Source organism: Trematomus bernacchii, unplaced genomic scaffold, assembly GCF_902827165.1.
Source record: "Trematomus bernacchii unplaced genomic scaffold, fTreBer1.1, whole genome shotgun sequence".
In the NCBI taxonomy this organism is placed as follows: Eukaryota; Metazoa; Chordata; class Actinopteri; order Perciformes; family Nototheniidae; genus Trematomus; species Trematomus bernacchii.
Genome location: NW_022987689.1, coordinates 4184071 through 4212068, shown reverse-complemented (window position 1 = coordinate 4212068; position 27998 = coordinate 4184071). Strand labels below are relative to the sequence as shown.

Here is a 27998-nt window from a genome sequence, read left to right as displayed (position 1 = left end):
TGTTGCATAAGTTTCAACACTCATTTATTTTTATTCGCCATATTTATTTTTCTTGACAACTTTTGTTACGTGTCCACAGACATGAGAAATAACTCCAGAACACTCAAAAGCTAAACGTGAGCACTGAGATTAAAACTCGATCACAGGCTGAGACCCGATTCTGCTTCGGTCAAGCTGCTCAGAGCAAGAGTGGCAAACCATACTCTACTCTGTCCACGATCGCCACCTCACCCACACTGAGCTGAAATGTGCAAAACTACTCCCCGCTCAGCACTCTTAGCTCTGGGGTGACGCTTGACCAAGCAGCAGGCCAGTTATTCTAATTCATCATGGTATACAGAGGAAGAGAGAGTTAATATCATCTGTGTGACGAGACCCAACACAGAAACATCTCCATTTATATACAAGACGGAGCCAGGAGGAAGGTTTCCAGTTAGTCATACAAGGATCATGGATGACAATACTTTACAAGCAGCACTTCAGGGGGGGAAGCTGTTGTCATTAGCAGGTGGTAAGGCATGAGAGAGGGACAGAGAACAGCAGAAGAGAAGTGGACCTGCATGCTTTGATCCAGAGCTGTGACAGTTAAAAAGCAGCCAAATATAAATTAATCAACTCATTAACCTCTCAACGTTTATTGGCCAGTACACTAAAGCTGTCTCACAAAGTGTTTTCTTTTAAACATGATATCCTTGAACTATTGCGTCTGGAAGCATTGCAAGTCATACACCAGCTGTATATTAAAACATTAAAATAATCAATGCATTTTGGTGCAGTGTTGTTCGTGGTTTGATTGCTGAAGCAAGAATGGCACAGATCTAATTCTAATCTTCTCCCTCCAGGACAGGGTCGCTATAGGTTATTGTTTTTAAACAAACCAGTATTTTCCATACATTCCTAACATCATGATATGAAATCATATTAAATAAAGATGCCTTGTGCATGAGTGCAAAATATAGAACATAATCCATCCTTCTAAGCTTTATAAATAAACCTTTTCCTTTGTCTTCTGTTCCAGCAGACAACATACCGTATATATATATATATATCTTTAAACATTTTACAAAACAAAGTTGATTATACCAAAATGACCCAGAAATCAATTATGCTATCCTATTTATTCTTTGCAAACAGACAGAACATAATTTTCAAAATCAAAGCAGCGACAAGAAGCAACAAATCTAAAGGTCAATTTGAAGTAAAACCTTCCATTTATCAGATTTGTAAGTATAAGCCTGCATTGCTCAACAGGTTGGTTGGCCTGAGGCGTACAGAGTCCTCAACACTTTCTGTTATCTGATTATATGTCGGGTTAAACCAAAAGAAATATCAGAACCACAAACGAGAGGAAAATGGGAAAGACAAAATGGTTGACTGACCATGTCTTTGTCAGAGATTTGCAAAAGAACGAGGTGAATTAAGGTGTAGATAATGCTGTAAATAATGCTAACGAAATTCAAATAATGTCCATCTTAGGTATTTTCAGTTACCTTTATCTTGCCTCTGATAATATTTATCTAAAATCAACATTAAGGGTCATCTTGGTATAATGCAAAAATAACAGACAGTCGGTGAAAGCGACTACAAACAATTCCCTGAACATAAGAGTCAAAACGACACCAAGCGAATCATACTGTGCTGGTTTCAGACACAAGCATCAAGCTGTCAAATATCTAGCAGCTACAGTACAAAAGCTGAGGGGGGGGGATTGCTTTTAAATGCAACATTTACAGTCAATGATAATGAGATACACACTGCACTACAGGCTATACCAACATACTATATAGCATCATTGATAATATTCACTCTCCAAAACAATGACATAGGTCAAAAATGTGGGAACAAATTAAGATTCACAGCCTCTACATTTACTTTACATAAAAGCCAAATCTTGGACACATGTTATTAACTTCTGCGTTGATGTGAACGATGATGAGGGAGGGGGAGAGAAGTAAAAGAGGTGAAGAAAGGGAGGCACTATCTGGTGCATGGACAACGCTCCTGCCCACTCAAAGCAACCGCCTTCAACAGATCCCAGGTCCATCGTCAATTACAACCTTTCATTTAGCTAGAGGAGCCGTGAATAGTAAACGTATTAGCTCTGCTGGCCCATAACAGACAGAATAAGTGCTTATTTGATTCAAGTTTAACAGTTGTGGCCCTGGTGCATTTATCATCTTAGGTTAATTTAGATATTATTGATACGTTTAAAAAAGTTGCTCAACAATTTTGGAAATATGCTAATTTGCTTTGTTGCTACTTGGAGTGTGAGATTTGCGTCCTTGCGAGGATGCTATACTGGGGTTTGTGACTAGATAGAAAAGTTAACATAGCGTAGCGGTACACTTAAAAACGGACTCCATTTATAGGCAAAACATTGTTGCTACCAGCACCTTTAAAGCTCACTCATTTATGCATTAAATCTCATTTGTGTATTCCTTCATCTCGGAAATTGTCAAGAAATATTCTGGCACAAACCGCCTTGTTAAATCTCAACTTTGTACACTTATTAAATGAGATATAATGTGCTACAAGTGATTTTAGAGTTGCTTCTTTTGGACATGCTAGCTGTGTACCTCTGGTTCCAGTCTTCATGCTAAGCTAAGCTAACCTTCTGTTTGCTGTAACTTCATAATTACATTATCTGTACAATCTGCTCATCTAACTCACAGCAAGAAAGCAAATAAGTGCATTTCCAAAAATGTAAAACTATTTCTTTTATGTTTTAAATATCTGCTAAGCAGCACAGTGGACAATGATTTGAAACACTAAAACAAGAAAATAATGCTTTGGTTAAACAAATGAGTAAATGATACATTAACTCAACAAAGACAGTAAAGTGCCATGCAACAAAACTGGTAAGTGGTCCTGTCACAAATAAATAACAGTGCAGAAACGTACAATAGCGACAATAAATATCATTATGCTTTCTGGTTCTATGTGCACAAGGGATTATTATTTAAAAAATAAGAAGCACATAACAAGAACAAGGCAAGGACATGAGTTATCTCTCCTGATATTGGATTATTTTTGCCTTATTTTAGCCAAAGAACTCAGTTTTCGTGGAATCAGTTAAAAAAACAACATCACATGAACAACAACAACGTAGCCTTTTGTCCTAACAAATCCCACATGCTACTTCAGTGTTACAATGACTATCTGAAACCTCTGCAGTGAAACAAATACGCTATGCTGGAGAACACCAAGCAAACCCAAACTGAGGTAATGTACAGTATACGACGGATATATGCGGAGCGATCATCCCTGCACTTAACACACTTCTACAAAGAGAAACATCCGGTTTGCAACTTCCCACTCGCCTGATGCCATTAATTACAAATACATGAATGGTGGATTTCAAATTGGGACTTATTTTTAGTAATAATGAGTGAAGGAGGGACTGACCACTGACTAACTCTCTACAGGGATTCACAGATACTGGATTATCTACACCAAAAGCTAATCAAAACTAGTCCCAATGCCCAGCAGAGGTAAGTTTATTTATGAGTTTGGGTAATTAGTTTGTCTTATGTTTCTTCTAAAGGTCAGGTGGGAGCACATCATGCAGGGTTTTGAGGAGGGGACTGCAAAAAAGACAGGAAGGAAAGTTTTGTCGGGTTTCAGGATGAGCAATCAGGTGATGTTTGGGATAGGGACGGTCATCATATAGAAGGGTATTTAAGTGGTTTTATGTATAAGTTTGTTTATATGGTCTATGTTCATTAGAGCAGGATGCTGAGTGGAGCTTTTGGATTGTTTTTTTTTTTTGTTGTTTTCCACCGGGCCGGTTCACCTCTCACATCCTCAGAGCAGCGGGGGCCGACTGCACCGACTTTCTCCGGGAGAGCTTGGACCTGAGGAGATGGAAGAGAGGGGAAGTGAGATATCAAGAAGTAGGATCTTGTAAATAAACAGAAAGAATTTGTGGTCATCTTTATTTTGCAGGTCAATTAAATTACCAATCATTCTGAACTATATCACTCTTTTCTCTTTATTGAACTATTGTGTGCTTGTTTGTGAACAAATTCAAATATTTTTGGATGTTATAATGAATCAGATGCACGCTGACTTAAACACAATCTAATGCACAGTTCTCACTACACAATAATCAAATGATTTTTGGTCTGATTCCCCTCAGACAAGCTTTTTATTTTTTATAAAAAAGTCTGAAAACCGTTGCTCTTGGTTTTGTTATTGACAATGTAACACTACCTGTATTTTCCCAGTTAATAAACTGTAATCATTTAGATCTAATTTCTTTCTATGAAAACTAAATGAAAGGATCTTTAAAAGTGCATATATAATTATATTATATTTTAAATGCTTGTCTCCCCCACTCACCTGATGGTGCCGGCTAACAGAGGGTTGAAGGCGTACAGCCAGTCGTGCATCTCTTTGTCGTTGGTGGCCTGCAGCAGAATCCCACGATGCTCAGTGCACACAGCAAACGTGTTGGGAGTCTGGAAACATGAGGTAAATTAAGCTCATCAGGTTTACTGCACTACTATTTATTCATTTATCTATAAACATGTTTTGCTATTGAGCAGTAGCTCGGTCGTACCCGCAGTAAGGTCTGTTTGTCTTCGCTGTATTCCACCTTGGCAGACGACAGGTTGATGACAGCTCTCTCCACGCTGTCCCTCTCGCTGCGATACAGGTAGACGTAGGGCCGGCGCACCACCACGAAGCGCTTCACCCAGCCGCTGGTGTGGGGCTCCAGGAAGTGCAGGTAGCCTTTCTTTGACACAATAGGGCTGCACACAATCAAATAAATACAAATGTTAAACAACAACTTTTCTTAAATAATGATTGTATCGGAAGTACGCACTGTGGAGGTTGCAGTTAACAAATACAATGTTTTGTCCACAGTGACTTCAATGTCATTATAGTCCGAGTGCTCTGACCTGACACGGATCTCCTGTATGTCCGGAACGAAGCTGCATCCTCGGAGAGTTTTCTTCCGGTCCACCGGGCTGTACGGGTCCAGATCTGGAGTGGAAGCTCCTGAACTGGGATCAGTGTGTCTACACGACACAAACAAGGGACAAGGAACATAAATTAACAATTTAAAATCTCTACTGTATATATTGGCCTTTAAATCTGTTTGACACTTTTTCTTAATCCACAACTAGAGATGTTGACTTAATAATTATACATAAAAAAGAACAGCCTGAAAGGAAGTGTTCTGCTTATTAAGGACTTTCAACAAGTGTATTTGCTGATCATGCTGTTCTACTTTTACTAGAGTAAGACTTAGAATGCAAGACGCTAGACCAGGACATCAAGAGTATTTCTACATTGTGTTATTGCTATTTTACTTGATCAAATAAAAATACTTTTGCAAAATATCTGTTATTGCCTGGTTTTGGCTGATACTAAATGTGTTTGTGCATGAGAAATATTGTGTTTAATCTTCAGAGGAGATAAGCTGTTTGATACTGATAATGAGCAGAGTAGCTGCATCTGGTTTGTACCTAATGTCGTAATTCCCCTCGACCAGTGAGGGGCAGGTGGAGGACGGAGTGAGCGTGCTCAGTCCAGACGAGCAGGAGTCTCTCATCAGCGACGCAGACATCTCAGAAAGCTAAAGAACACACACACAGAAACACATTCACAACAAAGCATGCATTGACACACACATTCACAACAAAGCATGCATTGACACACACACACACACACACACACACACACACACACACACACACACACACACACACACACACACACACACACACACACACACACACACACACACACACACACACACACACACACACACACACACACACACACACACACACACACACACACACACACACACACACACACACACACACACACACACACACACACACACACAACACACACACACACACACACACACACACACACACACACACACACACACACACACACACACACACACACACACACACACACACACACACACACACACACACACACACACACACACACACACACACACACACACACACACACACACAGAAGGACAAATACAAGTACAGACAAAACATACCCGCAAACAATTAAGCACAGACAACACAGACATGCATTCAGAGAACAATACAATCAGGACATTTTCTAGCGATGTACAGTAGAAATACCTCTGCACCATTTTAAATCCTCATTATCTAAGAGCCCCTCGCTGGTTAACATGTTTAGTAGGACATGCAGGAGTAATATTGGGTTAGTGGAAGCCCTGCAGGGTCTAAAGAGGGGGGGACAGTGAGGGAGGAGGCCAGGATAAAAGGAGGTGGGGGAAGGAAACCTCAAATATTTTAAGGCGTGAAATATGGAAACAGTAATTTTGGAATAAAGAGATGAGCAGTAGACCTGGGTCATTATTATTTTAAACTAAAAGGTGTTATATGATTGATCAAGCTCAAATTCAAAGAATTATTAGTGAATAATTTTAAACCCCAGCCTACTGAGTGGTTTTAGAGTGCTGCAGGAATGAGTTAGCATTTTAGTATTTCAGGTTACCTCATCTCTAACAGGTTTAGGTTCGATGCCTGAAAGATAAAGACCGTGTTTAAAACTATAGGAGATATTTATGTTTTGTTATACAACATAAAATACATCAGTAAATATGCCTCACTTGTGAATTTTGGCAGAAACTTCATTTTGCTTAAGAGCTAATTTTTCTGCAATCATCCAAAATCCAACAGGCAAATCCCCAAAATAGGTGGCCCCTGTAGCACTCTATTCAGACATAATGTTAAGGGGAAAAAAGAGTGAAATGCAAAAAAGACAGGATTATGTGTTGAAAAGAAAAATTAATGCAATGGCAGAGAGAGGGTGGAGAGTGGGGCTTGAGTTTGTGGAGGTAATCGCTAAAGGTTGGAAAGGGTTAACGGGCCGGGTTAGAGGGCCTAGGCTGGGGCTCACCTTGCTCTCACTGGCACTGCTGCTCACCTGGCTGTACTCCCTGTTGAAGGTGTGCATCAGCAGACGCAGACACTGCAGAGAAGATACGAGACAGAACAGATGATGTTGAATACAATCTGAAGCTGATAAAAACAGGTACAAAAACCTCTCAGGGAGCATCAGTCACCTTGGCAGCCAGCTCCCTCTGCCTCTGGTTGGGACTGTCGAGGGCCGGGCTGCTGCCGGGGCTGTGGCTGTAGACGGGGCTTTTAGCAAAATCACAGATGTCGCTGTTCTTGAAGAGCGCATCCTGCCCGGCCAGCAGGGTCGCCTCCAGCTTCTCCCTCAGCAGCAGGTAGTGCCTGGTCTTCTCCACCTGAAAACACAAGCACATCAGAATTAGAATTGGAGGATGAAACCCTCTTTATTTGTGTCACACATGCACACAGCACAGCACACACGGTGAAATTAATTTGACCTGGGGGGGTTCCGGTGTCCAGTGCCTCGCTCAAGGGCACCACCATTTTCATCAAGTCGGGGGATTTGAACTGGCAACCCTACGATTCCCAGTCCAAGCCCCGACTGACTGAGCCACTGCCGGACACACTTTAATGGGTTAGGTCTTCTGTGGGTCGTACAGAAAAGGATCTGTATATGCTTTCCTTTGCTGAGACTAAATAAATGCACCAACAGTATATTGTCAAGTAAAAATACTTTTCTCATTTAAATGATCTAGAAGTCATCTCACTTCTCACTAACAAACCTCTCAGTTTTAAAGACTGACCTCCTGCAGTAAGCTGAGTTTCTCCAGCTCCCACTGGTGGTCCAGGATGAGGCTGTCGCTGCGAGGCCTCCACCCTGCCAGGTTCTCCTCTCCTCTGACGTACGCCACCGAGGTGTCCAGCACACGCCTGCGACGACGCTGCATCCCTGAAGAAGAACATGTTCTGTGAGTATTTCAAATTAAAATAAAAAGACTAGCTCAATAGAAACCATTTTGTTGTTTTATTTTGTTTTACCTGGACTTCCATTGTCCGCCACATGGCAGAGGGTGACTTCATACACTCCAGTGACACGGTTACTGGGAAAGAAAGGAACAAATTGTATATAATTATGTCATCAAACACATTTTTTAGATTGAGCATTTATAGAATGTAGAATCAGTACAAGATCCAGTTTGTATCTAATCCATAAATGTGTACCTCTCAGAGGGCCTGAGGCAGCCGGTGCTGAAGAGGTTTCTGATGGAGCGAGAGGCTGGCAGCTTGGCGTCACGGGAATAAAACACCATGCAGAAATCTTTGGTGATCACTGTCGGCTGAGTGCAGTTCTCCATCTAGTTCAAATATAGATGGACAGCAACAAATCAGAATCCAGGTGAGTTGGTTACACAATGACATCATTTATATTTCTTTCTATCACTTTAATCTACAAAGAAATACAAAGAAACACATTCTGTAAATCAAATGTCATTGAGTACCTCTAGATAAGCAGAGAGGGTGATGTAGATCTTCTCCCCGTAGGGAGTGACTCTGTTCAGGAGCAGAGAGTTGTGCATGGAGCTGTCCCATGCCGCCTCAAATCGGTAGAAAGTTCTGCAGCAAAAACAAATAGTCATCTATACGCACAACATTAAGCAGATGTGTTAACCTTATTACAAGCCTGTGAGCTAATAATGTTATTTTGTCAATAATAATAGATAAAAAGACAAAAAGGATTGTCATTTATACCTATGATCAACTCCCAAGGAGACGCTGGCGTTAGCAAAGGATAAAGAGAAACAGGAAACGAGTTAGAAACTTTTAACTGCAGCTGTTAAAAGTTTGAAACCAGCAAACCATACTGATCCATGCAAAATAAAAAAATGCATTAAGGCCAAATAATATTTCATTATAAAAGGCACGTTGAAGCAATGGGAAAAATATAGGTTTTAGGTTTGTTAACGAATTCAAAGAGGAAACTTTTGTTGAATATCAAATACACAGAAAGATAGTAAGTAAATCAGAAATGTGTACTTGTCACTGTGTTTGGGCCAGAAATATCCAGAAGACAGGATGTTGAGGGACAGGATGTTGGGGTCTATGATGGTTTCATCTGCCTCGGGTGTGTTTCGAATACGACCTGAAGTCAAACAAAACAGTAAGAATCTAGTAATCAAATCTAACCAACTGGGCCAAATATGTTTTTGAATTGTTGTTTTTACTCACCAATAACCAGCTCCTTCACCTCTTTCCACTCAATATCATTTCCTGTCTCATGAGCGATGGTGACTGTGATCCTCCTCTGGATGCCCTGAAGACAGGAGTCAAAGAGTTGAGTGGATTAGGTTTGATGATTCTCGTTAATGTTTCGTTTTATTTTTCACTGGTTTTATTAACTTTTTTATTGTAATAAATACAGACATAAGAACAAATCTGAAAATATTGTATTCTAAGCTCTATATATATATATATATCATCTGATGATATATATATATATATATATCATCTGATGATGATGATGATGATGATGATGATGATATATATATATATATATATATATATATATATATATATATATATATATATATATATATATATATATCATCTGATGATATTAAACGATTAATATAAAGGTATGTAATTGGTAAACATGATGGTGGGTCAGACCTGATGTAAAAGGTAAGTGCCGTGGCAGGGCATCCCACTCCTGTGGTCAACAACAGCTGGGATGTAGCTATAAAAAAGGGAGATAATTAACACAATAAATACTCAAAATAATAACTCAGAATATTTTCATCGCTGCTGCAAAAGAATTGTTGTTATTATATGTGCAAAGGGTATGAGCTACTGTGTTTTTTGCTTTATATTTTGATAGCGGGACACACAGCATTAAAGCATTAAAGTAAACTCACTCTCCGTTAGCTTCCAGCTCACAGATCTCAAAGAATGACATCAGGTCGTATTTGGCGTGACAAGGTCCGGCGGTGGAGCGCATCAGAGTGCTGAGCTTTGTGGCCGGCACTGGAGGAAGTAAGAGGAAACGGATTCATGTGTGAAACTGGGTCAACCTGTCTGTACGGTCCGAAATGAAGGGTATATATTCAACTGGAGGCTGAGACACTGATCATATTGTGGAGATTAAATCATGAAATATAAAAACTTTTGATATACTCTCAGGCACATTGAATGTCACTGCTTACCTGGTTTGGATAAGGGCATCACCCTGGGGAACTGCCTCCTGGACGGTCTCAGCGGACTAAAAACAAAGAAACTAAATACTAGGAAACTTTCTAAAATATCAGCTGGTGGAAATGAAAGGTCAAATTTCTTCTTACCTGATGAGGTCTTTGCAGAGCGGAGGGAAGGGCTGTTTCTGATAGTGACCGAACACCTCGAAGACGATGGGCTGAGTCTTGATGTACTCCACGAAGGACTTGGTCACCTCCACTGTGATCTACCAGGGAAGAGGGAAATTACATCTTAAGCACGGCCCCAACACAGTTGTTTGTATCTAGTGATATTTGATAATAATAGCTCTGAATGTTTACATTTTGAACATGGTAGAAGCCCAGCGGAGGTCCTCTGCCCGTGTTCTTCAGCGGCTCGGTGGAGAAAGCTTCATCATGGCGGTGGATGAAGCTGGAAAAAAGGGAAGCCATTTTATTAGACTGACCTCCCTTTGCTCTTCCTGCACATTATGCTGACCGAAAGCACCCAGCTGACCACCACACATGCTGATCACTTTGTTTAAAGCCACAAGCCACATACATTAACAATAAGTGAACATTCATATTACTGTAAATAAGAAAACGTAGTTAGTCAATTGTTTCCAGCAGTCAGGACACATTAAGCATTGAGTTATATTTTTACATAATCTTTCTGCAAAAAACAAAATAATTTGATATTATGTTTTTCTATAACACTTAACAGATGTGCATGCATTATCATTATTTAATAGCAGAAAGTCCAACTGAAATAACTATTTAATTGTACAGATATTTAAATATTGGTTTCACATTTATATTGCATTTTTTGCATTTTGCTTCCCTAGAAGAGAAATTGATTTCTGACAAAGAGATATGCATTCTATAAAAAATGTGAAGCAGCACCTAAGTGGAGGAGGCATGCTTGAAACTCACTTGAATTGGCAGAAGATGTCGGCGTACTCGGCTGAGATGCTGGAGGCCTGCAAGACGGTGACTCTGAAGGTGAAGGTGCTGCCGATCTTCAGGTGGGACAGAACTTTCTCTGGGGAGAGGTCGAGAGCGAGATCCAGACCCAGACCTGCACTCTTCACCGGGCTGCTGGGAGCCTCTATGATTTCTACGAGAAACAGAGAAAGAGACACAGATGGGTTACTTTAAAGTCTTTATATATACGTTTGCTTTTGACTTTATTATAGAACTGACGAGCTTACAATTGTTGTTTTAATTTAGACTGTTAATGTAGACAGTGGCTGGAATGATTTTCAGTGCCTGTAAAGGTTTTTCCTCTCACCAGTGTTGTTGTTGACTTCATCTGCAGAGATCCCTATGTCTGAGCTCGGTCCTTCTCCCTCCACAAAGCGAAACTCCTCCTGCAAGGTGTTGGAGGGAGAGAGAACACCGGGACACGACTCGGTCTGGAACTGGACCAAAACAGAAAAACATCAGCATGAATCTAACTTACACCAAACATATACTGTGTTTATTCTTTTGACTTGTATTGGTTGTATAAGACGGATTCAGAGAACCAGAACAAATCACTGCATGTTGGTACCTTCTCAAACTGTTTGTCTTCAAAGGAGATCTTAGCAGTGCCTGACTGCCTCACACCAGAGCCGTAATCAGGGGCCTCCTCATCAGCTAAAAGGAGACAAAACAGAGAGATATATATATTTTTTTTAAACAAACAGTATTTTAAAACAAGCTAAAAGGCAGGTCCAAGAGTAAGTCTGATATTCCACCTGTATTCGTACCTGAGATTGCCTGCACAGCCACTCTGAGGAAGCCTTTCACTTCTCCTTTCTCACTGACGATGGCCACGCGGTGCACCAGGGGCACGGGGTACAGCAGGTTGCTCAGGTACACAAAAGCCCTGAGGAGGAGGTAGGAAGTGATGAGGGGATGTCAGTTTGTAACAAGCATTTATAGTGCAATAAAAGCAGGGTTTTAACTCAATACTGCCTCCAGGAGGGAGGAGGTGACGCACCTGCCCACCAGACGGAACCAGGGGAAGCGGTCATAGAAGGGGTCTCCTCCGGTCAGAGCGTGGTCACAGTCCTCCACAGCACTGCTGGGGAGCTCTGCCGCTCGGTCGTACATCTCCCTCATCAGGTCCAGTCTCTGCCTGCAGGGGGCAGCGTGAGAAGAGAGGAAAAACCCTTAATAATGGCCTCCCTATCTACAGTTTACTGTGTGCACATATTATGATAGAAAATAAAATAGCTAGAATTATTGTGGTTATTTTAAAGCTTATATGGAAAAATATCATTTTATTTGTTATTGTGAATAATATATCATTTTATATTATATATTTTTTATCAGTATCAGATGAAAGGAATGTGACCTTCAACATTTTATGTGTAATTAAATCGACCTATACCAAGGCATCAGCTTTTTATTATTAGATGACACTGTACCTGAGTTTCTCCAGAGTCCAGTAATGTGTCGCTCCGTTCTTCTGATCTTGGACTTCAACGGCGACGATGGTTCGGGGGAAAGGTCGCTTCTCTCTCTCTTTGGCCACGCTGGCGGGCAGTAGGTCGGGCGGCAGAGGAGAGTAGAGAGTGTCTGTCAACAGGACGAACTGGAACTGCACCTGTGGACGACAAGAGCCATAAAAACATTAGTAATTGCTGGTTTAAATCCCCCTGCATCGTATTTGCAACGTCACATGAGGATTTCCCTGCTTTTAAAATATCCTTTAAGCATCAGAGACTTGGAAATATAAACAAATGCGGCTATAAAAAACGTTATACCATTTCACACGCAAAGAAAAACATCTCAAATCTTCTTTCACCCTAACAAAGAAGAAGACTGATAAGGTAGCATTTGTCTTTATCAAATATGTCTACAAGTAAAGTCAGGTACTACTTCTCATGCAGAATATCTGCTCAGCTGCATTATACATTATTCTAGTAATAGAAGTCAATATTCTGTGTATTCATTTCCAAAACTGGGTGAGTTTTATTTTTGCCCAAATAAGCTTTATCATACACGACACCTTTTATTAAATGGGTGGCTTGACAGAACTGACATGCAATATGCAGCAGTGTGTACATCATTGTGGAGAATGGGCACTGACATTTATTAATCTGCAGTCTGCATCCATTGTGGATTGAGGAGCAAGCTCTTCCTTCATACACCAGTATCACAATATCAAATAGATACCAAATTTGCAATAAGGATGTTATTATTTTAGAGAGAGAACACTAAGCTTTTATTGCATTGCCACTGGAAGTAGATTTAGAAAAAGCTGTCTTATGTTTAGCTAAAACAAAACAAATAATCATAACTATGTCACAGTGCAACAAAAAAAAGGACAATGTTTTACAGTAACAAACACCCCACCTTTTTCTTCAGCTCCACACTGATAGCATTGGCCTCTTTGAGGAAGATGGCGTTGCCCCACAGCAGATCCCTGAGAGAGGTGAACTGGTAGAAACGCCACTTCCTGAAAGCCCACAGAGCCAACTCCGTCTCACGGGGCATCCACGGCACTGAAGGGGAGGGTCAAATGATTTGTAAGTACATTTTTGACCAAAAGAAACCTATTTAAATCAGCTAAAAAAAGTGACAGTACCACCTTCCTCTTCAGGCTCCTCTTCTTCCTCAGGAGACTCCAGGTAGCGGGAGTCAACTTGTTTCTGAAGAGCCTCTAGTTTACTCTCATAGTCCTGAAAGAAAACATAGGATTCAGTTGTTTTCTTTACACACACATTTGAAGTGTTTTTGTATGACTGAGCACTCACCAGCCTCTGCTGCTCCAACAGGTTGCTGGCTTCTTCTCTCTCTTTGCGGTACTGATCCTCGAGCTCCTGAAGCCTGAAGGGATTCAGAACTATATGTCAGAAAAGGGATTGTGACTAAATGTAAATAAATACAATAAAATGATGTGTTCTCCACCCACCTCTGCTCCATCTCCTGCTTCATGTCGATGCCTTGTTTCTCCAGCAGCTCTCTCTGAGCGAAGGCCCAGTCCACGGGCTCCACGGGGGTCTCGGCGCACGGCGTCCTCTCTCGCTCCAGACGAGCCTGCTCCGGGTCGTTGAAGCGGAACACGTGGCTCTTTCCCATGATGATGCGGTTGCCTAAAAAGTGTGTATGATCACAAGTTATTTAAAACTTTTAAGATACTTTGAAAACCACTTTTAATTACATTCAGGACCTAACCCAATTATACACAACAAAAAATAAAGAAATAAATACTCTTCCCAAGCAAACTCATCGCTTCCAGTTCAAAATAAACAGTGATGTAAAATGGCAATTCCCCGTACAACGCAGTATAATTATTAATAGATTCATGATTAATGATAATACCATACAGTATATCATTAAGAAAAGCCAAGTTAGAAGATTCTCAATTGGCTAAAGGAGCAAATAAGTCACAGCAATAAAATTGGTTCTACGAATAGACATTATATAATAACAATAAACAGTAAGTATTAGATACGTTATTGATCCTTCACAGCCGTATAATGTTCTCTGAAACTTGGAATAGTCACAATCATAGAAAGTGATCTTACTTGGGCCATTGTGATGTAACACAGAGTTTTATCTTTTCCTCTCTTGGTAAAGTTAATTTGGATTTACACCTTCTTTTTTTTTTAACCAAAATGATATGAAGCTTCACACGTACCAGACCGCAGGACGGTGGAGGAGCTCACTCTCTTCCCGTTGACGTACGTCTCTGAGCCCTCACACGGCTCCATGATGACGCATCCTGTCAAAGGACATTGTATAACTTTAACAACAAAGTCTTAAACCCATGCACAATAAGTATTTTTCCTTTTTAATATTGTTTTTAATGCAACAACTTTTATTAAACTGTTATTTTGAGGAGCAGGTCTACCTTCCCCCAGAGGCACCGTGGTGCTGGTGAAGGTGCAGTGCTCGTCTCGGATGAAATGGCCGCTGAGAACAATGTCCTGACGAGTCTTGGCATTTTCACGGCCAACCCTGAGGGAAGATGATCCATTAGACATATTCACAGCAACACCAAAATATCTTGAGTACATTTCAGAAACTAAAAAACATGAAAAAAATTACTTTGTGAGGCCGTCTTTGATGTAGTACAGCAGACACTCTGACATCAGAGGGTCTTCATTCAGGTTGACCAGGTGAGGCGTCTATACAGGAAATAATGACAAACGTGTTAAGTCTGTGGACAGATGTTGTAAATATATCAAATTATTTAGAAAAAGGAAGGATCATCTTACCTTTTTCGGAGAGAAGACGCCCAGAGTGCCTCCATCTTCTCTCATGGCAACACCCATCTCAGCCAGCAGGGCCTCTCTGCAGGAAGCAAACACACATGATGCTAACATGGCTAAAAATATGTTGTTTGTATTAACACTTGGCTGGCAATCCAGAACTGAATATATCCTTTAAGACATTATGTCAAAAATAAATCTCAAGGGTCAAACCATCAAAAATTGTCCATATAAAAATTATAATATTAACAATATATATTATTTGTACACATACAGGGCTGCATACGATCATGAAAACAAAGGAAATGTGTCAGGAGTGGTCCAAAAGCCATGGGCATATACAACAGACCTCAACTCAACTTGAGGAGAAAACAATCAATAAGAACATTTAGTTTAGTTTAAATAAATTGTAGATTTATTCATGATACCATGAATCAGGCGTGAATATGTGTGACCAACCTCTCCATACGGATGGCCTCAGTACGACGCAGCTTCTCTTCCCATGTCTCATTGAGCTCTGCAATGATTTTCTCAGTTTCCTGTTGGCAAAATGAAGACACAGTTACATTTATACACATAATAAATGTACTTACTCTTACTTTCCAGCAGATTTCTGTGCCTTTCCTGTAATTAAATCATTCCGGCTCTGCTTGTGTCAGTCCACGGGTCATTATCTAACTCTCCACATCCTGAACAATATCAGCATCATGGTTCTTACCTTGAGCCTCTCGATGGCCTCTTCGCTGGCCGGGCTGAAGATGCGGTCATGGATGTTGGCGATGGACCCGACGCGACTGGACAGGACCGAGAGCGAGGGGGAGGGACTCATTCCTGTCATGACAGTGGACACTGCGGAGAGATCACCCCTTTGATTGACAGCCTGGCGATTATTCACAAAGTTCTTGTAATCGCTCAGGTCTGTCAGAAAGAGAGGCGTTGCATGGGAGTGAGCAAGGAAGATAAGGAGGAAGGAAAAAAGGAAGGACAGAAGGACGGAAGGACGGAGCAGACGCCAGGTAATTAAAGAGGGACATCAGGAATGAGAGGAACACGCAGAGAAACGGATAAAAAGGAAAAAGGTAGGGGCAACAGGGAGGAGTACAAAAGAAGAAGAGAAAGCTCAAATAATGGATCAAAGCAGCAGAGGTCAAATCTTTACCAAAGCCATCGCAGAATGAGAGAAAAGGGAAACTCAAACTGACAGAGCACAAAATGCTGAGAAGAGAGTTAGAGCTTTTTCTCTGACACTGAAATACATGTAGACACATTCGACAAGCCTGCAAGCATGAGAATGAGTAATAAATAGAGTGCATTAAGACAAAATACAGGCTAGAGATTACTAGTGTTGCATGTCTTAATGTTTTCAAGTGTTTTCAGCCTTTGGTTGCACAGCTGCCGGGGATGCAGGCCTCCAAGCACCTGAGTCATAGCTTCAATTAGCTCCACACACAGAGAGAGAACCAGGATGCAAATAAAGAGTGCCCCAGCAATCTAAAATGGCGTCCTCTAAATCAGTGCTCTCTTCCATGTCTTGCAAAACAAAATGCATAACAAAGCATGCTTTATGCAAAAGCTGACTACGACTGTCTGCTTTCCTGGTTCTGCAGAAACAGAGTGTCGGGCAGCTCAGGTTCGAAAGGAACAGCGACAGGATCAAAGCTTCTCAGTGAAAAAAGAAAATCCCAGCGAATTTAACATTTGCAATGAGGATTAATTTATTAGGAGGCTGGACTTCCTAGATTAAGTAAGCGAAGAAAAGTGCATATTTCTATGGAAACCAGATCTAATGGGGAAAAAAGGAGGCCATTTTGCAGAATTTGTTAACTAACTACAGCTCTAAATGCTGTATGCTACTTGTGCTGGCTCTCCTAACTTATGTCATGTCTGACTTAGTTTCTTGGGACTGATATTCAGATCTCTGGTGTGCTGGAGGAGGAAGGCCAGCTCGGGATTCATTTATTTTAGTGGCAAAGCGCAGGCTTGCTCGAGTTATACACACATTTCAAACCAGCGATGACGGGGCCGGTGCAGCGATACGCTGATAGGAGAGAAGAGAATGGGTGTGAGAGACACCCTCACTCCAAGTTAAACTGTCATCCTCTGTCTTGCATGTACAGTCAGAAAGTGTATGTTTGTGTATGCCTGTGTGAGAGCATTTCTAAGACAGAGCATTGTGTTTCTGGGTGCGACACTCACTCTCTATGATGTCTCCCAGACCCTGAGCCATCAGCAGGTCTCTGAGGCGGGCCACTTCCTCCTTCAGCTCACGCACCAGACGGTTGCTGGGGTCCTCGTTGATCACAGCGTTACAGCGGATCTGTTTAGCGCGATCAGCGTACCTGGAAGGACAAAGGTCTTCTAGGTCAAACGGACACTAAGCTATAAAGCATGATTCCTTCTCTATACTGCATTACAATGACCAACTAATGGCTGTGACGGTACAGCTGAGGGGAAAAGCATTTGTTAAACACTATCATTGTGTGCAAATAACAGAATACATTTGTAAAGGTGTTAAAAGTCTAATCAGTACATCTCTTCTGCAGGTTGAACATTAAGAAAGAAACAGATTGTTGACATGTTTCTCACCGGAGGGTACTGAGGGTCTCATCATAGTTGATATCAGCGGGGCTGAGGGCCGCCACCATGGCAGTACGAGAGTTTCCACCTGTAACACAGAAAGTGAGACGATACATAAACTGACACAGAACATTTGTTTTTATTGGTAAAAGCTAAGGTTTATGATTATATTTTATATCAGATTTTGCATTATTATTATTATGTGTGCATACCCAAATTCTCCCTCAGCAGCCAAGTCAGAACTGAATCTCTGTAGGGGATGTGATGCTCCACCTTCTTCTTTTTCTTGTTCTGCACACAAAACAAACACAAATTATTCTCTTATCGGAATGTATTATTGTTAAAAGTATTTTATAAAAATAATGATTTAATTTGCATTAAATATTGCATACTGACCTTGTTTGGTGCGGAGTCCTGGTAGTTGAAAGATAAATGCCAACATGTGTTAATTTGACACGATACAATAACAGTTTCTAAATATAATTATTTGATGAAGTGTGAAAAAACATACCACTTCAGCCAGAGCAGAAATAACCTTTCCCAGTGTAGTCAGAGATTTGTTGATGTTTGCTCCTTCCTGCAAATAAAAGTGAGTCTTATAAAGAACTGTCCATCTATTCATACATTTATTCATCTCTCTAAAAAACATCTTCCTCCTCTCACCTTCAGTCTGGTCCCTTTGGCTCCGGTGGAGTCGGCTCTCTCGCTGCCAGCCAGATCCACCAGGCTGATCTTGCTGACCTGTGATGATACAAAACATTTTCAAAATAAGATGCTCTGTATAAAAAGATCAAACATCTACCTTTGCTAGCATATTTTCCTGAAACTGCAGTGGGGGAACTGTAAAGTTAAGCAGTAAAGTGTTACATGTGGTTATCAAACAATACACTAACTCATTCGATAATAATAAAAACACAGACGGCCTCAGCTCAGGTCATAAAAGGCAATCAAATCCGTGTTTAGCATCTCTAAGGCTGCTGTGGTGAATAGGACTACTCCTCTTATTGATTTGTTTGTCTGAGGAGCAGAACAACATCATATCAGTCGTGCAGATTATTTGTTAGGAGCTGGTTATAAGTACCTTTTCTGACGTGTTCTCTGAATCCATGTCGTGTTTCTTCTGCGTGAAGATGATGTTGAAGACAGCGTGGGAGCGGCTGCTGGTCTCGTTCATGTTGGTAGCAGCCACAGTCCTGAAAAAATTAATTAATTCTATGTTAAGTACATATCACTGATAAATGATCTGCTCCATCCATCAATGGTTCCAGCGACTGATTAATTTATTCATACACCCCTTATCTACATCTCTTCATAATGACACAGTATAATCTGCAGAGTCATTCAGTCTCGCTCTGTTACCTGGCCTTGTTTCCAGACTCCATCAGGTCCTGGATGTCGTTGTATGAGGTGACGGCTAGTTTGGAGAGATCTTCCACGTAGGGTCCCATGAGAGGGTGCTCTCTGACGCGCAGGTTTCCTTTGTTCTTTGGGTTCAGCAGGTCACGCACACGCTCGCAGTAGATCTCCATGTAACTCACCTGGAGGATGCACAGGGTTGGTGATCTTGTTAAACGTGTTTTTATGAGTTATTAATCGGTTATCATTTTTACTGGTTGCTCCTGGGACAATAAAAGATTAAAACTCGAGTAAATCTGTTTCACAAATGATTAATTAATATAACTACAATACCAGCTACCCCTCTGCAATCTTTGAATAGTTCTCTAAAATTTGAGCTAGTAGCAGGATCTAAGAAAAACTTAAAGCGATCCAGATGTCTTTGTAACAACGAGAGCAACAATAATACCACTTGAAAACTCTATGAATGAGGGGTAGGGGTTATATATGAGGCACTCGGAATAGAATAGCTTCCAAAGTTGGAAAACATAGAGTAAATGATGGTATGAATTGACTCACCTCGACAGAGTAAGACATGCTGTTGTCGTTATTGGTGTCATTGAACTTGGTGAAAAGGTCCTCACACATCTGAAACAAAACAGAGAGTGTCAATGGTGTGTTAAAGCTTTTATCTTTATTTCATTCACAATGATTAAAGGGAATTTGATTTGTGTCATTTAATAGTATTTGGTCAGCGCTGCACTCTGTATTACCAGAGGAATGATTCCTTCCTGGTCCTGCTCCTGTCGTCCCATCATGGTGTAGCTTTTTCCCGATCCTGTCTGGCCATATGCAAATATGCACACATTGTAGCCTTCAAAGGCATGAAGCAACATCTCCTCTCCGATGTCCTTGTACACCTGCAGCTGGGACGCAAAGCTGAGGTCCTCAGGCTGTGGAAAAAATGAAAGAGACAGATAGAGTTAGAATTTCTCCAAGCATGAATAAGCTCTATAATAGACATCGACACATTTCTACCACCATGAGGTGGCATAATATGGAAATGTAGATCAATATTGAATATCAATTACTAGTGGCTTGTTCTAGCAGATCTTGAATGTCCTTATCTGTACTTTTAGTTAAAAATAGGTGTCGCAGTGAAACTCACCGTGGTGTGGGACCAGTAAGAATAGTCAAAGTTGAAACTCTTGTTTTCTTTCGGCTGTTTGGGGTTCAGGATCGCTAAAACAGAGCAAAAAGAGGCATCAGAAAATGGGTCCCTCTTATTAGCTGCAAATTCATTACAGTCTATTTACTGTCAGTTTAAAAAATGCACGACACAAACTGTGAAAACATCAAAACGCCAATCATATACATCTTTTGATAAGACACATTCATTCTCTCCCAACCAACCACAGTAGGATGCTGGTTGCATAATTTTCCCCGATATCTTCCCCCTTGATCCCTGTTACCTCCATACTTCCCACCACTAAATAACAGCAAAATATGCTTCAAAATAGGGCAGGGTGATATGGAGAAAATCTTAATCACTTTCATTTTTACCAAATCCCTCACTAACAATATTGTAAAGTTGACCATTGGTGATTTGTCAAAAATATTTATACAATTAGATTGTTGTAATTATTGTGGATACAATTACTAAGAGGGTAAAGGTAAATTATAGACTAGCAAAGACAGTCTAGCAAGCCCTAAAACCTAGGGAAATATACATCTATACCATATACGAGATCCAAAATCTAAGATAAAATAAAGTCACATATCATGATATTGAGATCATAAACAAAAGGAGGTGACATCATTTGTAATCATTTCCCCAGAGGTCTTATTACAGTTAGTATCAAAAGCAGCGTTGTAAATGCACTGTTCATCCTTTTTTAATAGAGGTGATGGGAAATGCACCCAGAATATGAAACAAGAACTGAGCAGGAGCAAATGCCCCCTGTGGACACATCTTATCATAGCTGCACAAACACATCCTGCTGTTTCATGCACTCAGACAGAAACAACACAGGGAGACCTCCAACCATCGGCTACACCCGATTATCTTTCGGAGGGTTTTTGAGCAACTGTGACCAAGATGCAGAGACAGCTGACCCTGGGTCTGGGCTCGACCAGAACAAGGAGGTCTTTTTGGTCTGTGCAGCTCGTATGGTGAGAGCAGAGCTGCGACGGTCCCTACATCCTACACACAGACACGCACACACACACACACACACACACAGACACACACACACACACACACACACACACACACACACACACACACACACACACACACACACACACACACACACACACACACACACACACACACACACACACACACACACACACAAACACACACACACTGGCTGGCCTCAGGCCTGACTAAATCTTTTGTTTCTCTCTCTGGCTGCCATGATGCTGCATGCCTCCATGCCTACTCCCTTGTTGCTGAATGACAAAACTGCCTACCAGACAAATAACTGAGCTCAAATGCTAAATGTGCCTCAATGCAGGCCGCAAGAGTTGGTTTCAAAGAGCAGCAATACGTCCCTGCATTGCTGGGTTTCACACTCTAAAGGCATGACGTTAAGGATTATTCACAGTATATATTAACAGTAAATCACACCTACATATCATATTTCTTGATGCAATCATCCAAATGTATAAATCAATATTTTCTTTTACGACCCATTATTTGTAGTGTTATTATGATATAGAGGGGTTATGTCATATGTGTTGTTTTCAGCCCACTAATCATGTTTTGTCCTTAAGTCTTATATCCCCCTTTATTTTTTCTTCAAGTATACTTCTAATGTCTTTATATCTTAAAAATGTTTACCACGACCAAAGATTTTTTCAATCACAAATATTAAATATTTGCTGCTTTCATCTTCTTAAATGTGAGGCTTTGCTGTTTTTCCTTGTTTTATAATAAAGTAAGTTGAATATATGTTTTTGTACATTTGATCTGACAAGAAGGCTGAAGAAGTAAACTCTGGAAAGCTCTGGAAAATGATAATTGTCGTCTTCCACTTCAACCTTTAAATGTTTTGTGATTTTAAAGACAACAAATTCATGTTCAAAGAGAAATGTTCCCCCCTGCCGCAGATTAATGTGAACATAAGCTTCCAAAGTAAAACAAACATGTACATCAGTCTGCACAGTGCAGCTCAAACATCCAAGTGACGTAACAATAAGCCAACAAATTCACAGTAAAATATGGCTTAACCAAAGCAGGATGAATATTAAAGCATAATGTTGGAAAGTTACTGATAGACCTTTGATTAATTTATTCCATTACCAATTAAAACATGTGTTTTGGTCACCCTGTAAACATTAAAGTCCACATCCATCGGATTTAATATAACTTTTAACTCTAGGTACATTAAAACTGACTTGAGTATATACTCACTTGTAGTGTTTCCTGACATCTGAATGATGCACTTGCTGTCCTTCCCAATCTCTCTCGAGTTGAAGGGTCGGACCCTCACGGCCACCTTTACTGACGCTGCCGCCATGTTGCAGGAGGTTGTGTGAGGGAGCAGAGAGCTGAAGATCTGTGTGGCTACTCACACACACACACACACACACCTGGTACCTGAACAAATAGAAGATGAGAGGGATTCAATAACAACAGACATGTAGGATATAGACCACCTCTCAGATGGACACAGGGCACTTTTTTTGCACCGTGATACATTTAATTACACATTTAATGAATGCTAAATAAAGGAAAATACATAAATAATATGATAATCTATGGCCTGTTGCTTTTATTGTAATAGAATATGGAGAACAGGGCCTTGAAAGCCAAATGTAACCCCTAAAACTGACACACATTCTTCATTTTCAAACCCCTTATCAGTCAGTGCAAGACACAAAGCTCCCGCAGGCTGACTAAATGGCTAGGAAATTATCTGGCAGGAAGACCATCAGCATCCCTGCTATTCCACAGAAAAATGGCTGCATCCTCTGGCCTCATGCACCTAGGATGAAGGCCTGGTGTTGAAACTGTATCACCCCGCTTCTCAAAACAACACACCATGCACTGTCTAGGATCAGCTGTGATGTTTTTCACAGCATATTTACAATCATTAGCCCAAATCCTTACACTGTTCCTCTTGTTAAATCCCAGAATGATGGCTGTTATGTTTTGTTTTTTTATCTGTTAATGACCAGACCACAGATTTTTAACACTATGATAATTGTTTCAAGGCAGTGACGCGCACATCCATCTTCTCTGTCTGAATCGATGGAGGAAAAGAAAGCATCCTTAAAATACTTATAATAAGCCTTTATACTGTATGTTCATGAAAAAATGAAGGATGACACATATTTTCATAACATTTTAGGAGACATTAGCGGTAAAGATGTATCAGCCATGTAAATATTGTCTCCTCCATCTTGCTTCCCCTGCCGCACCTCAAAGACAGGCCGCGTAAACATAAACGGGACAAACACAAAATCATCCAACACTGCGTCAGAAAGGAGTTCAACATTCATCATTTAAGCTTAAATGACATCAACATCTTGTATAACATCATATCTTTTTCTACTCGATTCGGGGTGTTTTTTAAGAGATGGATTTGATTATTTAAACATAATTGTTGACAGAGGCGGAATCAAATACCCTGACGCAGCGTCGTTACGCGTACAAAAGGCCTCATAATCATCAACACACACAAATACCTTCCTCACCGAAGCGTGACACCCATTAATACCGAAAGAAAAACATCTCAGAGGAGCAGTGTCTTACCTCAACTCAGACTCGACGACCGCAGAGGGTGAATCCTCTGCCCATTCAAAACAGCGCCCGGATGCTCCGGTGCCTCCTCCTCGGATCTCCTCAGCAGCTTGGATTTTTTTCCGTCTTTGCTCAGCCTACAACCTGTCCTCTCCGCTTCCATACATGGAGAATCCGTTAGGAAGGAGAGTCAGCCTCAGCCTCAGCTTCAGCAGCAGCAGCGCTGGGTGCGTCAATAGAGACTGTACTGAGAGGCAGGAGGAGGAGGAGTCAGGGCCGGGTGGATCAGCGAGAGGAAGGGTGCGGGATGCTTCAGCGGCCCGCCGTCGGTCTGTCCGTCAGTCGGTCTGGAAGCAGGGAAAATGGCGGTGCTGCTGTGGCACGGATGCTGGGAGGCGGCGGTGACATCATCAGCATCATCAGCAGCAGCCATGAGGCATCGCGATGCAGGGACACAGCGGGGGGTGGGAGGGGGCGAGGGGGGTTGAGGCCCATGGCTAGACCATTGTAAGCCTTGGAGAGACAAATAATGGTGGAAATGTTTCGTTTAGTCAGTGTAAATGTCAAATAACAGGTATCTCTGTGATTGATAGTTTGTTTTTTTAATAGGGAGACTAATAAACTAATAAAATGTTCTTATAATTTGTAGTTAAAACATGACAAGTGGAGTGCTCATTTGCATGAAACTGATCATTGATCAAATAAAATGTTTTACAAAATATTTGCTATCACTTAAAAATGATGTTACCTTTATTTAACCAGGATATGTCTCATTGTGATTACAATCTGTTTGTTTGTTTGTAGCCTTTATTTAACCAGGTTAAAAAATCCCATTGAGATCAACGATCTCTTTTTCAAGGGAGACCTGCGGTACATTAGTTACACATAAAAACAATAGAAAACAAAAAGGAGATCACAACATAATTACAGGGGTATACATTAGCAACCTATTTACAGTGACAGGTATCCAATAACATTTCATCCAGCCGTGCTTTAAAATGATGCAAGGGAATCAAAATGCTCAGTTTCAATGTTTTTTGCATAGTGTTCCAAGCTAGAGGAGCAGCGCACATAAAAGCTTTAGTACCTAAAACAGTCCTAGCACTTGGCACATGTAATAAGAACACTTCCTGGGATCTCAGGCAATAGCTACTTGCCACTCTCCGTGAGATCAAAGAGCATATATAAGTCGGTAGTTTACCCAGCATGGCTTTATATATGAATATGTACCAATGACTGAGCCTCCGAGCAGTAAGTGAAGGCAGACCTGCCTTGGCATACAGGGTACAGTGATGAGTAAGTACTTTACAGTTAGTAACAAATCTCAGAGCACTGTGATAGGCGGCATCTAACCTTTCCAGGCAATGGGCAGGTGCATTCATATAGATCAAATCACCATAGTCTAGCACAGGTAAAAAGGTCACAGTGACTAGCCTTTTCCTGGCTTCAAAAGAGAAACAGGACTTGTTTCTGAAAAAGAAACCTAGTCTAACCCTCAGCTTTTTAAGCAGATTAGTGACCTGAAGTTTAAAAGTAAGACAATCATCAAGAAATCTATTTTTCAAGAGAGTCCTGGCCCAAGATAGGTAACAGCACAGTTACAGACCATTTTAAAACATAAAATCACATCAGTCATACAACAAGTTAGCCAAAGCATTTACAGCCACAGAGGCCTGCTTCAAGGTCATTTAGAGTCGCTTGGAGTCAGTTTGTATAACTGTCAACAGCACAATGTGTTTTGTCATTTCTTTAGGAATACAATTGTATAAGGGTATGATACATGAACATATATATAGGCCTCAATAAAAACGTTCTCAATATACTGTATGTAGGAATGAACAGGAAAGCCTGGTTTATGCATGTGCTGCTGAAGGATTCAATACAGTTGAGCAGGTACAATTATAAGTCTGCATCTGCATCATGTTCACTGAAGTTCAGTTGCACTTTTTAAACCAACAGCAGCACCGGAGATAATGCGTGCATGCTTTCACCTCTCAGCCTCAATCTGACTCAGCAAATGCATTGTGAGGGGGATCAAAATCAATTAAGCATTTTAAATTAAAATTTGGCAAAAGTTTTTTTAACTGAATGTGCCAGTCACAGGCTATGGAACAAGGGAGTAAGTGGTAAAGTACTTTTTCTTTTTGACAATTATTTTCATAATACAGCATGGGCCTATTTTGTTATACGAAGAGCCCATTTCTCAAGCATCTATAATGAGAATATGTGCACATTTTAGAATAACTGGTTACTAGTGTTCTGTCTTTTAAACTTGGATGAACTGGCCATGGCCTTGTACATAAACTGAGAGTTCATGGCGTCATTCATGACAGTTTCATAACGCCCCCTGTGGATGAACTTGTACAGCATGTCTTTATCTTTCTCTTCCTCTTTCCGTGTCCCTCCCAGCTCCTCCTCCTGCTCTGTTTGGGTAGATTTTGAGTGATACGTTCAGTGCAAAGGCCAATATGAGGAAAACCTTGAGTCCAAATCTATTTGCCAGAGATATAATTATTTACCCAGTCGGACCCAGAGAGGGGCCCCTGCTGGCTGTGACACAACAACAGTTACATGAGATTATACTCAGTTACTGACAATAATAAATATGATCTCTTAAGTTTTTGGAGCAAAACTTAGCTTTGGTTTTCCAGATTGATTGTAAATACAATTAAAATTGGAGCAAAAAAACACTTTATCAAAATCTTTGTTAGTGTAAATGTTTCACCTCAATGGTTTGTCGGTGTCAGTTTGACCTCTTTCAATCTTTAACATTCCCTAAAACATGATTTCAATGATTGAACAACTGAAGAAGAACTGGATGACATTGTAGTTTACATAATGTTAAAGTAATTGCTGTTTGCTGTCAATTTGAGATCAAAACTACTTGTGAATACTCTTACCAGCTATGTTTTGTGGAGAATTAGCCGCAACAACAATCCTATACCATTAATAACACTCCCCATTCGGGTTACTCATGTCTGTACACACCTGGCACTAAAATGATGTAAAAGTGTTACATAATCCCAGCAGAGCAGCTCAGACACAACACGCTTCGATCACTCGGAAGTGGTCAGAGGTTAACAAAGAAATCTGATTTTACTGTATTTATGCATTCTGCATATTCTACCAAATCCTGTTTGTGTTGGAAAATGTATTATGATTCATCACAAAAATTGAACATGATTCATTCTGATGCCCGTTGACCCGTTGATGACCTGACACCCGAATCAGGTGAATAAAGACACCTGTGTGGGTAAAAAACGTTTCAGGCCCTTGTGTGACATTTTATTTTGTGTATGAAAAAGAAAAACCTCTAATTTGAACGAGAATAAATAACAAAGTGAATGGGGATGCTTTTCAATCTTACCTCACAAAGAACATTAAACATATATGTATGATGATTTGCACGATAGATAATAACTTTGTGTCTGTTTGAGTGTGTGTGTGTCCTTCTCTGAAAGAGCAGATTGGCTCTCTGAGAAGAGACTCCTCTTGACAAAAGCAGTGCTGGCTCAGACAGAATCAACAAACCACCTGCATCTGACCTGAACCAGTTCTGTCTGCATGTCCTAACTTTCCACAAATGTTCAACAGTCATGGAGATCAAGTTCAATAAGTCCCAAAAACAGTTGTGGTGGAGGATCAAAACTGTAAGAAAGAATGCCAACACGCACTGGAGAGTGTTCGCATTGGTAACACTTTTCTTACATTTTGAACTATTTCCTAGATGTATGACCTTAAAGTAGTTACTTTATACTCTAAAATCCATTAAATATGTATACTGATGTATAATAATATGTTTAGGTACCATTTAGTTTGGTTAAAGTTTCTTTCTAGGGTCTTTGTCTTCTCTTGGGTTGTTGGGTTGTTAGTCTGGTGTTTAGTTTGTAAATGTTATTGTTTATTACTTGCAATTTTCCAATGAACACAATGTGTTTCTTATCAATATTAAATATTCTAGCCCACTTTCCTTAAGCTTCAAAAGTCTTACCAAGGTTCCCCATTTCACATATCTCCAATATTAAGTATGATTACCTGTATTTTAAATATGTTT

The 27998-nt window shown here is 40.5% G+C and overlaps 1 protein-coding gene across 7 annotated transcripts; it reads right to left on the bottom strand.

Moving 5' to 3' along the window:
• kif1ab (kinesin family member 1Ab) lies at window positions 1–24382 on the bottom strand. Of its 7 annotated transcripts, none has more exons than XM_034137459.1 (49): window positions 23957–24382; window positions 22613–22798; window positions 20363–20436; window positions 19968–20147; window positions 19774–19842; window positions 19219–19397; window positions 18941–19052; window positions 18523–18600; window positions 18371–18436; window positions 18256–18273; window positions 18072–18150; window positions 17869–17947; window positions 17479–17621; window positions 17282–17320; window positions 16001–16200; window positions 15742–15821; window positions 15289–15364; window positions 15119–15198; window positions 14922–15028; window positions 14709–14792; window positions 13980–14160; window positions 13822–13894; window positions 13656–13746; window positions 13421–13569; window positions 12490–12668; window positions 12060–12197; window positions 11827–11945; window positions 11628–11713; window positions 11367–11496; window positions 11009–11192; window positions 10418–10508; window positions 10205–10323; window positions 10070–10125; window positions 9782–9890; window positions 9537–9603; window positions 9096–9180; window positions 8904–9009; window positions 8619–8642; window positions 8369–8483; window positions 8091–8224; window positions 7908–7969; window positions 7673–7818; window positions 7076–7264; window positions 6910–6981; window positions 5475–5584; window positions 4905–5024; window positions 4562–4754; window positions 4342–4460; window positions 1–3854 (listed from the first exon to the last, which is right to left on the bottom strand). In XM_034137459.1, the coding sequence occupies exons 2-49, from the start codon at window positions 22716–22718 to the stop codon at window positions 3797–3799; spliced, it is 5154 nt and encodes a 1717-aa protein (XP_033993350.1). In that variant the 5' UTR covers window positions 22719–22798; window positions 23957–24382; the 3' UTR covers window positions 1–3796. The 7 variants fall into 7 exon arrangements, with proteins under 7 accessions (XP_033993350.1, XP_033993347.1, XP_033993346.1 ...); XM_034137456.1 differs by having other exon boundaries at window positions 16001–16131; XM_034137455.1 differs by lacking the exon at window positions 8619–8642.
• Between the last annotated feature and the right edge of the window lie 3616 nt (window positions 24383–27998).